The 14,920-nt window shown below is 40.1% G+C and overlaps 1 protein-coding gene and 1 pseudogene across 1 annotated transcript; one reads left to right on the top strand and one right to left on the bottom strand.

The window, feature by feature from the left end:
• The first annotated feature begins 1,313 nt into the window (after positions 1-1,313).
• Positions 1,314-8,561, top strand: LOC114566333 (complement C1q-like protein 4). The gene is made up of 5 exons (XM_028594671.1): positions 1,314-1,467; positions 1,891-1,935; positions 2,752-2,826; positions 6,543-6,674; positions 8,278-8,561. The coding sequence occupies exons 1-5, from the start codon at positions 1,314-1,316 to the stop codon at positions 8,559-8,561; spliced, it is 690 nt and encodes a 229-aa protein (XP_028450472.1).
• Positions 8,562-12,988: 4,427 nt separating this feature from the next.
• On the bottom strand, positions 12,989-14,641 carry LOC114566283 (tripartite motif-containing protein 16-like; annotated as a pseudogene).
• Between the last annotated feature and the right edge of the window lie 279 nt (positions 14,642-14,920).

The raw sequence follows: 14,920 nt of genomic DNA, 5'->3' as shown, positions 1-14,920 counted from the left end.
CCCTTCTGGTGATGCTAGTGCAGCCTCCGTTTGTTCCTTAGTCCCTGTTAAAAGACAGCAGCAAACATAAGACAAATGTTTACCGTTATAAATGCTCTTCACATGGGAAACTACTTATACATTTTAGCTTTCATTTAATGTTGCTAGTGAAGTAAACAAGGTGCAGCTTTACCTCCCATCCTGCAGCTACAACTGATAAACACACATTTCTAAGTCACTGCTACTGTTACGCATATACAGTAACAGCTTATAAAAAGAGATGAAAATGCCACCGGACGTTAAACTTTACAAACACAAATGGCACGAAAGACAGCGACCCAGCTAACAGCCTTGTGTTAAATGATTAGCATGGGTGTATTCACTTATGCTTAGCAAGCACTGTAGTTAGCTAGCAGGCTAGGCAACAACGTTAGCTAGGTGCACTTCGTGGCTTTAAGAGCCGACAACATAAACACATTTTAAGAGAACTTACCCGAATGAATATGCAGAGAACACACTCCCATTGACTGGGAGATTAGGTCAAAAGTAAAGTCCTTTCTTCTAACTGCAGCCACCCGATAAATCCAACGTCTCTAGAATAAAGACCTCCGCAACCAACATAAACAATGAACATGAGCAGTTCAAAATGGAGGAAGGAGCGGGGCGCTGTGCCCTGACGACACCTCCTTATTCTCAATTGGCTAATAAGTAAACAATCCCCCACGTGGGGTGCGTTCTTGAGATTGGCTAAAACAAGGGAGATATCTGAATGGTTGCAGATCATTCCCTATGATCACAAATGCATTTGTGTGTTGAGCCACGTCAGGGGAGTCTCAAAATTCATACACAAATGCAAAGAAGTCCACAGACCGCAAGCAGCTTGTAAATCAAGATATATTTGAATCTTGTCCTGTGCATTTCTGAATCTTGTGTGCATTTGTAAATTTTGTTTGCATTTCTGAATTGTGTGCATTTATGATTTTTGTGTGCATTTGTGAATTTTGTATGCATTTGTGAATCTTCTGTGCTTTTTAAATTTTGTGTTTGTATTTGGGAATTTTGTGCGCATTTATGTATCCTGTGTGTGTATTTATGAATCATTTGTGTGCATGTATGAATCCTGTTTGTGCATATATCTTTATTGAGACTGTTCTAGCTCCATAGGTTACACCCTTGTTAATCAAACTGACGATTACACATCATGCGTAACAATGTAAATTAACAATTTAACATCTGTGATGTCCTTTTTGCTGTTATTTTTTCTGTAGCTTTCTATATAAAGCTCACACAGATTTACAGAAGACACAGTTCAATAGTAAGCTGCCAGTGCAAGAATGAAGATCTCTGTGAGTTTTATGCTGTTGCTGCTGCTCGGCGCCATCTCCCCAAGTGAAAGTGTTGAAAGCAAGCAGGATACACTGAGAAATATGAATGCTTTGTTGGTTCAACTGAAGGCTGATATGACGCTGTTGCAAAGAGAGACTCAAGGTACAGTAAAAAATTGTTTGCATTGTGTCATAGCAATTCAGAAATATCCAAAAGGATAGAAATAAGTATTTTTCTGTGTAGTGGAGCAAAGTAGGGCTGAAACTACAGAATATTTGGTCTCTAAAATGTTGATCAGAAAAGCCCAAAATTACATCCTCAAATGTCTTGTTTTGTCCACAACTCAAATATATTCAGTTTACTGTCCCTGAGGAGAGAAGAAACTAGAAAATATTCACAGTTAACAAGCTAACTTCAGTTTCACTGTTTCACACATAAAAATGACTCAGATTCAACAAAATAGTTGGAGATTTATTTAATAGTTGACAACTGATTCATGCAGCTCTAAAGCAATGTCCAAAGAAAGTCAAGCTGCAGTGAGAAGAAACTGACAAAGTTTTGTCTCTGATATTGCAGAACAAGCAGCACAGCAGAAGACTGAAGTGGACAAGCTGAATAAACAACAGATAGGTATTGTTCTCTGATCATTTGGAGAGATTTACAAGGTATTGTTCTCTGATCATTTGTCTTGCTGCCGGCTGCTTCTGCTGCTGAGAGATTTACAGCGAGACATTTCATTTTTACTGGTGCTGTCAAACGATTAAAATATTTAATCATGATTAATCACATTAATGTCATAGTTACCTTGCAATTAATTGCACATTTTTATCTATTCTAAATGTCCCTTGATTTCTTTTTGTCCCATTATTTTTTTCTCATTTTAATGCTCTTATCAACATGATACAACAATACTTTTAAAACGGTGCCTGAACCGAAAGATATATATATATATATATATATATATATATATATATATATATATATATATATATATCTGTCTGTTGTTTAGTTTCTGGTATAGCTTGATCTGGTGTGGTGTTGTAGTTTTTCTAATATTTACAAAAAAAAACTACAAATTTTGTTAGGCCAAAAAGAATGTTAATCTTGCGGTAAAAAAAAAAATGTATGCCGTTAAAATGGGTTTGCGTTAACGCCGTTAATAAAGCGTTTAACTGAAAGCACTAATTTTTACTAAATAAAATAATGGTGGCCAAACAAATATATTCAGTTTACTGTCCCAGAGGAGAGAAGAAACTAGAAAATATTCACAGTTAACAAGCTAACTTCAGTTTCACTGTTTTTACATAAAAATGACTCAGATTCAACAAAATAGTTGGAGATTTATTTAATAGTTGACAACTGATTCATGCAGCTCTAAAGCAATGTCCAAAGAAAGTCAAGCTGCAGTGAGAAGAAGCTGACAAAGTTTTGTCTCTGATATTGCAGAACAAGCAGCACAGCAGAAGACTGAAGTGGACAAGCTGAAGACTGAAGTGGACAAGCTGAATAAACAACAGATAGGTATTGTTCTCTGATCATTTGGAGAGATTTACAAGGTATTGTTCTCTGATCATTTGTCTTGCTGCCGGCTGCTTCTGCTGCTGAGAGATTTACAGCGAGACATTTCATTTTTACTGGTGCTGTCAAACGATTAAAATATTTAATCATGATTAATCACATTAATGTCATAGTTAACTTGCAATTAATTGCACATTTTTATCTATTCTAAATGTCCCTTGATTTCTTTTTGTCCCATTATTTTTTCTCATTTTAATGCTCTTATCAACATGATACAACAATACTTTTAAAACGGTGCCTGAACCGAAAGATATATATATATATATATATATAATATATATATATATATATATCTGTCTGTTGTTTAGTTTCTGGTATAGCTCGATCTGGTGTGGTGTTGTAGTTTTTCTAACATTTACTAAAATAACTACAAATTTTGTTAGGCCAAAAAGAACGTTAATCTTGCGGTAAAAAAAAAAGTATGCCGTTAAAATGGGTTTGCGTTAACGCCGTTAATAAAGCGTTTAACTGAAAGCACTAATTTTTACTAAATAAAATAATGGTGGCCAAACACTTCAACTTCTGGTAAATTTAGGAGAAATCTACACACACAAATAAACAAAGTTTAATAAAATAAATGTTTTCTTTCCACGCATCTAACCCTAACCCTGAATGAACAGTGGCGCTGAAGGACAAAACACAACATTTCACAAATGTTGTGTTTTGTCCTTAAGGGCCTCCATAAGAAGACATTTTAGGGACGATAAAGAATACAAAAAATATAAACTGAAAAATGTTTATGCCTGTAGTTTCTCCTCTTAATTTAAATGTTTGCAACCCCTGCTGTTTTTCAGCTTCTGTAACAATGAAATGCTTTTAACTATCAAGCTTCAATGACAGATAATTGTTTTTATTGTTTTGCTATTTTTTTGGAGGATATTTTGTTTGTTATTAATCTCATTCTGCCCTCTTTACAAAGCTTTTAGGAGCTCATTTATGGTAACCCATTTCGCAGATTCTACATATAGATATATAGGATAAGATAAGATATACTTAATTGTCCCCAAAGGGAAATTAGTTTTGGACTCTGTCCGTTCTGCAGCTTTACAAGGACAACACAAATCACAGAAAATAAGCATCTCTCAACACATACTCTCATGCAACACAAAACATGCTCTCATATACATTAGACAGGTCCCTATATAGTAATGCTCTCATTAACATTAGACAGGTACCTATATAGTAATACTGTTATATACATTAGACAGGTACCTATATAGTAATGCTCTCATATACATTAGACAGGTACCTATATAGTAATACTCTCATATACAGTACAGGCCAAAAGTTTGGACACACTTTCTTCATACAATGTTTCCTTTTATTTTTTAATGACTATTTACATTGTAGATTCTCACTGAAGGCATCAAAACTATGAATGAACACATATGGAATTATGTACTTAACAAAAAAGTGTGAAATAACTGAAAACATGTCTTATATTTAAAATTCCTCAAAGTAGCCACCCTTTGCTTTTTTATTAATAAGGGAAAACATTCCACTAATTAAAGCTGCGAGCAGCGATGGACAGGCCCACAGAAGACTCTACCTTAGATGCGTCAGCATTTATTAAAGGGGGCGGGGCTTAAGCATAGGGGGCGGGTCAAACCATGACCAATTAAAAACGAAATCTCTGCTGAGTTCAATGACACCTCACATGAGACTCTAACTTAAACGGTTCAAATGTTATGAAAGGGGGCGTAGCCTGAGTAAGTGGGCGTGGTCATATTATAGGGGGCGGCTAAGTATCACATGTAGACCACACATTCTGAGTTTCATGTAAATCGGATGATGTTTGTCATATAAGGCAGATTTCCTGATGCCAGCGGGGGGCGCTGTGTCCAAAAGTCAATTTTGGCCTGTATGTGTCTTCAAGCCTGGACCCTTGTCAATTGTGAGAAATTTCGGGCAGATACGACAACGTACACTCAAGTTACAACAACTTCTTTTTCATCGCTAAACACTCAAAATGGCCGCCACGCCCACACCGTCAGACGAAAAGTTTTTCTTTTAATAACTTTTCATCGTTAAGGTGTTGGGATGGTACAGACCAAGTTTGAAGTCCATCGGATGAAATCTCTAGGAGGAGTTCGTTAAAGTATAGCACCTTGACTTTTAGGCCTACTTCCTGTTGCCACTAGGGGGCGCTATGACTTTATGTAAATATCGGCCTTTATTTGTCCTCAGGGTCGGACTCTTATGAATCCTGAAAAGTTTCGAGGTAATCGGACAACGTACACTCGAGTTACACCCACTTCCTGTTTCGGCGGCGAAACGCACAAAATGGCCGCCCCGTCACGGCCACGCCCTATGACGAAAAGTTTTTCTTTTAACAACTTTTCATCTCTAACTTCTTAAGATGGCACAGACCGAGTTTGAAGTTGATCGGATGAAATCTCTAAGAGGAGTTCGTTAAAGTACGACATGTGGAAATGGCTAAAATCGCACTAATTTCAAACATTTAATTCAAAATGGCGGGCTTCCTGTTGGGTTTAGGGTATGGCTCTAATAAAGTTTTTTGTACATCTTGACATGTTACATATGTGTACCAAGTTTCGTGAGTCTACGTTAAACGCACTGCAGGGGCTCAATTTTCTTAACTTTCTAGGGGGCGCTAGCGAGCCATTTTTGTGCGCCTATTCCCGAAACCCTTAAAATACGTAAATGTTCACCAGACTTGATGCGACCGCCAAACTTGGTGAGTTTGTGAATATATTAAGCCCCTCAAAAAGCCAATTCATTTGACGGGAAAATAATAGAAACAATAATTCCTTCAGTTTCAATAGGGCCTTCGCCGCTGTCGGCGCTCGGGCCCTAATTAACCCTGACAAGGCACACCTGTGAAGGTAAAACCATTTCAGGTGACTACCTCATGAAGCTCATTGGGAGAACACCAAGGGTTTGCAGAGTTATCAAAAAAGCAAAGGGAGGCTACTTTGAAGAATCTAAAATATAAGACATGTTTTCAGTTATTTCACACTTTTTTGTTAAGAACATAATGTGTTTTGATGCCTTCAGTGAGATTCTACAATGTAAATAGTCATGAAAATAAAGAAACACATTGAATGAGAAGGTGTGTCCAAACTTTTGGCCTGTACTGTACATTAGACAGGTCCCTATATAGTAATACTCTCATATACATTAGACAGGTCCCTATATAGTAATACTCTCATATACATTAGACAGGTACCTATATAGTAATATTCTCATATACATTAGACAGGTACCTATATAGTAATGCTTTTATATACATTAGACAGGTCCCTATATAGTAATACTCTCATATACATTAGACAGGTCCCTATATAGTAATACTTAATTGAACAACCCTGTACATATTGCACAAAATGACATTATGCACACTTTTTTGATGGGTCTCAAAATGATTTAATATTTGATGATTTCTATCCCTCTCTCTCTCTCTCTCTCTCTCTCTCTCTTTCTGTCTTTCTCTCTCTCTCTCTCTCTCTCTCTCTCTCTCTCTCTCTCTCTCTCTTTCTGTCTTTCTCTCTCTCTCTCTCTCTCTCTCTCTCTCTGTCTCTCTCTGTCTAACTTTCTCTCTCTCTGTCTCTCTGTCTCTCTGTCTCTCTCTCTTTCTGTCTCTCTCTCTGTCTCTCTCTGTCTCTCTCTCTCTCTCTGTCTCTCTCTTTCTCTCTCAGTCCAACAGGTTGCGTTCTCAGCCTCTCTGGGGGGAACCGGAAGAGCAACTATTGGACCCTTTCCCTCGGCCACTACCCTGATCTACAAATACGTGCCCACCAACATCGGAAATGCCTACAACCCAAACACAGGTAGCTCTGATATTCTAACAATACATTTTAGGGATGCACCAATACAATGACTCTACTACTTTACTGATATCAACATATTGGCAGAGTACCAATATTTAGCGATGCCAATATTTCTCTTTATAAAACAAGTTTGTATGATAATTATATTTTGTGTGTACTGAAAAACGTGTAAACACTGTATTTTAAAAGTAATGTATTTCTCTTTTGCAAAACATTTGGAAAAGCCAATAAATTATAGATTATTATTCTAAGTGTCTGACAACATTATGGGATGGATCCCTACAGAGATAGACCTTTTAGTTAAAGAGTAAGATCCTTTTAGTTTAACATGAAACAGCCCCGAAATCACCATCACCAAACTCCACTAGACTCCATGTAAATAATCAGGACTTTTAGTGTGTATAGAGCCAGCATATCTCCACCAGACTCCATGTAAATAATCAGGACTTTTAGCGTGTATAGAGCCAGCATATCTCCACCAGACTCCATGTAAATAATCAGGACTTTTAGTGTGTATAGAGCCAGCATATCTCCACCAGACTCCATGTAAATAATCAGGACTTTTAGTGTGTATAGAGCCAACAAAGCTCCACCAGACTACCAAAAGCCGTCTTGGTTCATCTTTCCAATGTTCCAACAATCACCACTCTGGTTTGGTTGAAATAAACCCTTAATTCACCCATTTACATGTGGAGATATGCTGGCTCTATACACGCTAAAAGTCCTGATTATTTACATGGAGTCTGGTGGAGATATGCTGGCTCTATACACGCTAAAAGTCCTGATTATTTACATGGAGACTGGTGGAGATATGCTGGCTCTATACACGCTAAAAGTCCAGATTATTTACATGGAGACTGGTGGAGATATGCTGGCTCTTCAATAGGCTACACACTGTAAGCATATCTGTAAAACAATGTAGCCTGTTATTATTCATGTTTTTTTTTCTCACTCCCAAGCTCCAAGATGACGAGTGACAGCACCAAAATAAAATGATTAAGTAGCTTTGTGGCGTTCCAACACATTCTCACTCCCATTTGGTAAAAAAAGGACATTTGATCAGGTGCCATTGTCGTCGTTATTGATGCAAAAAGTCCGCTTTTAGAGTCCGCTGCACCGTGGGGGAGGATCCCCCCGCCTCCCCCCGCCTCCCCGCGTTGCATGGGCGGGGGCACATTTCACAGGGACAGAAGCAGAGGAAAAGCCCATTTCCTCCGTATCGTCCCATTTTTTAACATTACCATCTCAACAACTGCAGTAGTAGGATTTAAATCAAACTGGTGACAGCAATAGTGACAAGTAATGCATGTTAATAAAATGAAGCAGAACACATTCAGAAGACAACGGAATAACTTAAACGTTAAACACGTTGATTTCGGATCAGAGCGTCAGCTGATTTAACACATCAGACTCCAGGATTAATCTTAGCCTGGCTGTTAGCCTGCTCTGGACCAGGCTAGCTGCAAAGAATAAATCGCCATGGTTACTTGGCTGGGTTTAATTCAACCTGCTTTTGTGCAACCAAGTCAAAGCTAAATTCATCCAGGATAACCTGAATATCCCGGCTTAATCCCTTATCTTGGTTTTGTTTAATACCCCTCAGGTGTGTTCACTGCCCCGGTGAGAGGAGCGTACAACTTTGAGTGGTGGGTTGGTGCATTTGGAGACAATGGCTGGGGTTCAGGCGCTTGGTTGGTCAAGAACTCAAACCAACTTTTCATGGCATACGAGCAACAGAAGGACGGTTTTATGAGTTCCTCTAAAGGCATGACGCTGCTGCTGGAGGTGGGAGACATCGTCTTTATTCGTCTGCAGGTTCAAACTTCTGTGTTTGATGACCCAGGGCACCACAACACCTTCAGTGGGCATCTGCTGTTCCCCATGTGATACAGAAACAGCAGCTCTGTGATAGTCACACAGGTTTTTGTTGTCTTAAACAAGTCTTCATATATAGCACTTCATAGTTTTCTCTGTCATCTGCATCCAAATAATAATAAGTAATAATTGTCGACAGGAATCTTTTTTTCCTTCAAATATAAAGTGATTAATGTTTCTGATTCTCTCTTGTTTCTGTCATTTTAATCAAATAAACACATATCATTGCAATTATATCTGTGAGTGTTTCTTTATTCTGTTTCAACTTTAACTTATTGAAAGCAGATAATCAAATTCAACATCACAGCAGTATGAAGAAACAATGAATGGTAAGCTGTTGTAACATATGAACTCTAGGGCTGGGACAATATGCCTTTGTACCGGTTTGATTCTTTCACCGTTCATGGGTGCCGATTGTACGTTTCACGGTTTTAATTTATTGCAAACATCTTGGTCTTTTGAGCCTGTTAAAATCATTACATTATCCAATGATAGACAGGGACCACTGAAGATATATTAAAGTGCCCATATTATGAAAAAATCATTTTTCTGGGATTTGGGGTGTTATTTTGTGTCTCTGGTGCTTCCACACACATAAAACTTTGAAAAAAACAAACATGCATGCTGTTTAGAGTGAAATACAGTTTCTGAATGTGTCCTGCCTTCAGTTTCCTGGTAAGATGGTCAAAATCTGCACGGCTTTCCACGTCACTAGCCGAGACGGGCTGGCAAACCGCAACCGTTAGCGTGCTAGCGCTAGTATACTACGTCGTTCTCAATAGCAAAGCACTGCTACAACACACATAAATTCATTATAATCTACAAAATAACTACTTCCATGTGCTCCCTGGTTTAGAAGAAGTCTCCCAGCTGATCCTGCCTTGGAACTGACTGAAGTTGGAGAAACAGCCTTTCTTTTACTGTCTCTAGAGTTAGCTAGCTGACATGATCTACCATCTGAGCTACTGAGCATGTGCGAGTGCAATCAAAGATAGTACAGAAGAAGAAGAAGAAAAGAGGTCGCAAACACACAGTGGCCCTCATTTATGAAACGTGCTTAAGACCTAAAACAGGCGTACGACGGGCGTATGACGATTCCTACGCAAAGCTCGGCATTTATCAATTTGAACGTGAGCGTAGGCTCCGATCAAATCTCACGTCTGGTCCGAACTCGTGTACGCAAGTTTTCGAGTCAGCGTGGCCTTGCGGTGCAGCATATAATCAGTTTAACAGGAGAAGAAGTCATCAGTTGATCTCTTATCAGCAATGGCAGATCTGGCTCTTTTAGAAGACCTCTATGAGCCGGTACAATAGTGCACACGTACGCACACCGTGGCACCACGGTGGAGCGCTCTATCGTATTGTTTAAGGGCAGATGGCTCTGTCTTGCATCACGGGGGACACGCCAGAAAAAGTCTGCAACATTGTTTTAGCCTATGGGGTTCTGCACAACATCCCGCAGGGAAACATGGTGCCATAAATGTAGCGAAGGAGCCAGATGACCCAATGCCCAGAGAGCAGTGTCCAGCACAGCCCCAACTGGGGGCTATACGTAGGAGACAGGATATTATTATTCCTCGCTTTAAAAAGGTATATTGTTATGTTTGGCAATGATACTCAATACAGGAAATATGACAACATTTTTATTTATTCTTCAGGTTTTCGTTTCTCTTTAAAAGTGTCATTAATGGCCACAAGTGAACGATTTATTTCTGCCATTGACCGAGTTATTTCGGCTGGTTTTTCCAGCCCCTCTGCTGTCAGGAGACAGGGTCGGGGTGGTGGTCCATGGAGGACACGCACTCTCCCTCTGCCTCTTTATGACTCATGAAAAAACACAAGTCAAATAAAAGAAACTGCATAAACTCAGCTACTGTGTGTTTATTATATAGGTACAGCATAGGCCTAAGAGATTGCAATATATGCCTGTATATTACTATTAGGACTATAGCATACATATGTCAAGGATGTATAAATTAAATAAACTTCAGCTGGAGTCCAATTTACTACGACAACACTGTTGACCTCATCAGTGATCTCTTTTCATCCCGCATTCTTTCTACAGCCTTTAATACCAGTGTTCAGGCTGCCAAAAAGTACACACATTAGTGCAAATGAACCGGAGATATCAGGGTTTCAATCTCCACTTCTGAAAAGTTCCGCTTCTCAGCCGGATTACGTCTCACCATGTCGTAAATTGCAGGGGCGAGGCCTCAAAAACGAGAAAATATTGGGGCGTGAATAAAAAAATTTATCGACCTAACGTAGAAACCAGCGCAGATATGAGCTCAGAAATCATGTTACGACTGGCTTCACGTGTGATTCATGAAACGTTTGTATCCCACCAATCAAAGCGTAAGAATGGTCGTACATTGATAAATGCGGCGGCTGGAAACGATCGTCATTTAAATATCACGCCCCGATATATTCTGGGTTTTGAGACCTCGCCCCTAACAATTTACGACACGGCGAGACGTAATCCGGCTGAGAAGCGGAACTTTCCAGCTGAACTCTTCAGACTCCAGCTGAAGTTTAGCCTATTTAATTTATACATCCTTGACACATTTTCTATAGTCCTAATAGTAATATACAGGCTTCTATTGCAATCTATTAGGCCTACATGGTGTACCTATATTTAAATAAACACACGGTAGCGAAGTTTATGCAGTGTCTTTTATTTTACTCATGTTTTTTTTTCATGAGTCTGAACGAGGCAACAGCTGAGGGAGAGTGTGTGTCCTCTGCCCCCCCGTGCTGGACCACCACCCTGACCCTGTCTCCTGACAGCAGAGGGGCTGGGAAAGCAAGCCGAAATAACTCGGTCAATGGCAGAAATAAATCGTTCACAAATAAAAATGTTGTGCATCGTCATGTTTCCTGTATTGAATATAATTGTCAAACATAACACTATAGGCTGGTTTACTAAAAAGAGAGGGACTATTTTAAATAGTCTATTTTTTTGTATTTCGAGAGCGTATTGCTCCACAATATGAATACAGATTGGTCACTTATCTTGTTGTATAATCACAATATTACACTTGCAGCAGTGGAACAGCTGATCTTTTTTTTGGGCTGGGGGGAGAGCATAGACTAACAGTCTATGAGAGAGAGAGAGAGAGAGAGAGAGATAGAGAGAGAGAGAGAGAGAGACAGAGAGAAAAGAGAGGTTTAATCGGGGAGATCATAGACTATAAATATTAAGTCTATGTTTGAGATATGTTTTCTCTCGTTTGGTGGGTGTGTCTCGGCTCGGGTCACAGCTGATACTCAATCAGCAGAGTCTGTAAACGTGTCCGTAAACTCGTGGTAATAAACATTTAAAACTGTCTGCATCAGTGTTTAACGTTGACGTTAATTTAAGCCACATTAAATAAGAGGGTTTAATTTCCAGGTCCGAAAGCGCATCACTGAAGTGTAGACCTCCCTCAAGTGTAATATTGTGATTATACAACAAAATAAGAGACCAATCTGTATTCATATTGTGGAGCAATATGCTCTTGAAATAAAAAAAACAGACTATTTATAATCCCTCCAATTTTAGTAAACCAGCCAATTTACCGTGGGATTTATCAAACTGAATAACTCCCGCCTGCACAAAAAGACAAAACTGCTTTGCTTGCTCCATTGTGTTGTAAGTAAGACATCTGCTGAAAAAGTTATTGTATTCATTATCATGATTGACGTACTGTTTAGTTCAAAAACATCCAAAACACCAAAGGAAGACGAGCCGACCAAACGCAAGCTTTTATTTTGAAAAGTCGAAGCTCGAGCACGGCACCAGCCTCCCGGCTGAGACGGGATCATAGACTGTATATTACTAATATATGATATTATGTTATTAATAAGGGCATGAGACAGGAGTTCTCTTTTTACTATGCAGCCATACCCGACTCTAATAAAAAGGCAGAAAGGGGTCATAAATCCAGCTGATTAGTTGTTCCCTCTAGAGGTCTGGAGAACTTCCGTTGTGGAATCTGGATGCAGCGTTTTTTTGTTGCATTTGTTTTCGGGGTTTGTGTGCTTTTCTTTTTGCAGCGTTTTTTAATTGCAGCGCGTTTGTATATTTGGTTGTGTTGTGTGTATATGCAGCGCGTTTGCTGAATGCTGCACATGTGTTGTCAAATTAATGAAGTTGTTTTCTTAATTTGCTTGTGTTTTGTCTATTTGCATGTGTTTTCTGAAGTTGCAGGGCAGTGTCTGAATCTGTCTTCATTTCAGATCAACAAAGGTCAGTTTAAAAGATTTTCATCAGATTTTGAGAGACTCTAGTCACCTCATCCTTCTCCCCATTTCAGGTAAGCTCTACAAAAACATGGAAACACATGAAAAACGACAAACACTGACAAAAAAACGCAAAAAACATAGAATGTCACAAACAAAAAAACACAGAAATTAACCCTTAATTTAACCTGACTTCTGTCTATTTCAGTTTACACAACTCAGCAGAGTCTCCAGGACACCGAGAATAAAACATAGAGTCCAGCATAGAGGGGCTGAGTGAATGTGGTCTGGACTCTGTGGAGGAGAGTCATGGTTTCAGAGACGCTGTAGAAGGACAGAATACCTGCACTGTGATCCAGGTACACTCCTACTCTGGAGGACTCAGGACCTGAGACAGGAGTTCGGACTTTGTTGGAACAAAATATATAACTGTTGATGTCACAATATAACGCCCAAGATTTGTCATTATATCCAAATCCACATTCATCCGACACCCCTGCTCTGCTGATATTCTTGTATGAGACTGCTACATAAACTCCTCCTCTCCTCTCCACCTCCCAGTAACAACATCCAGTCAGACTCTCTCTACTCAGGACCTGATACCAGTCAGTGAATCTGTCTGGGTGACTAGAATAAGACTGTTCTTGACCCATTACTGTAGCTTTCCTGTTCCCCTCAGATAACAACAGCAGTGTGTATGCTGTGTTTGGATCCAGTGTGATTTCACGTGAATATTTTAAGAATCCAGCTCTGGTCTTGGGCTCTGGTTGTAGCAGTAAAACATCCACTTCAGTCCCTGTCAGTGAGACGTTTGTCCTCTTCTCTCTCAGGACGTCCTGTAGTTTATCTCTGACTTCTGACACGGCTGCTGTCATGTCCTCAAAGCAGCTCAGAGGACGGATATGGATGCTGGATGCTGATTGGCTGAGTGGTGACAGTGAGGGGTAGTTGTGTAGAAACTGGGTGTGATCCTCTGTGTGTGAGAGCTTCTTCAGCTCAGCGTCTTTCCTCTTCAGCTCAGTGATCTCCTGCTCCAGCTTCTCCTGAAGCTCTCTGACTCGACTCACTTCTCTTTTCTGCTGGGATCTGACCTGCTGCTTCACATCAGAGCTTCTTTTCTCCAGGAGACGGATCAGCTCAGTGAAGATCTTCTCGCTGTCCTCCACTGCTTTATCAGCAGAGAGATTGATGGCCTCCGCCTGCTGTTGAAGCAGCTTCACATCTTTCTCTCTGTCCTGGATTCTCTGCTGGATGGTCTGTCGACTCCCCTCGAGCTCTCTCTACCTCTCAGCTCTCTCTGCTGCAGTTGAGACTGTGTTGTGGCCTTTATGTTCATCCACAGAGCAGAGAGAACAGATAAGCTGCTGATCAGTACGACAGAAAATCTTCATCACCTCATCATGACGAGAGCAGACGTTCTCCTGGAGCTTCTTGGACGGCTCCACCAGCTTGTGTTTCTTGAATGTCTCTGATTCATAATGAAGCTGAAGGTGTTTCTCACAGAAAGAAGCCAGACATTGCAGACAGGACTTGTGTGCTTTGAGTCTTCTCCCGGTGCAGACATCACAGGCCACATCTTCAGCTCCAGCATAGCAGTGATCAGCAGGAGCAGCTTGGAGTCCAGTCTTCTTCAGCTCCTCCACTAAATCTGCTAACAAGTTGTTTTTCAGCAGGACAGGCCTCGGTGTGAATGTCTTCCTGCACTCAGGGCAGCTGTAGCTGTCCTTACGATCCTCTACATCCCAGTGGCTTTTAATACAGTTCATGCAGTAGTTGTGTCCACAGGGAGTAGTCACCGGATCCTTCAGTAGATCCAGACAGATGGAACAAGAAATAGTTTCCTGGTCCAGCTGAACTCCTTTCTGCGCCATTTCACCTCTTGCTCAGTGACAACAACTGTCTGAGTCTCCCTTCCTGAGAAGTGAAACTAGTTTAAGCTCTGATCTAAAAACAGCATATACAGTTGTTGGGGACCAAGAAGCTGGTTAAATCTGATTTTAACCAAAAGGCCTCAGATTAAACTGACCTCTGGATCCTGGACACACATGGGCTCAGAGACAAAGGAACATGTGGCCAAGACAAAGGAATCTTGGCCTGCATGTAAACCCCAAAGCCGGGTTAATTCACACCCCAATGCAAAAGTGCCAGCC

This window comes from Perca flavescens, chromosome 13, assembly GCF_004354835.1.
Source record: "Perca flavescens isolate YP-PL-M2 chromosome 13, PFLA_1.0, whole genome shotgun sequence".
Classification (NCBI taxonomy): Eukaryota; Metazoa; Chordata; class Actinopteri; order Perciformes; family Percidae; genus Perca; species Perca flavescens.
The sequence above is the reverse complement of the archived record's forward strand: the minus strand, read 5'-3'. Positions and strand labels throughout refer to the sequence as shown.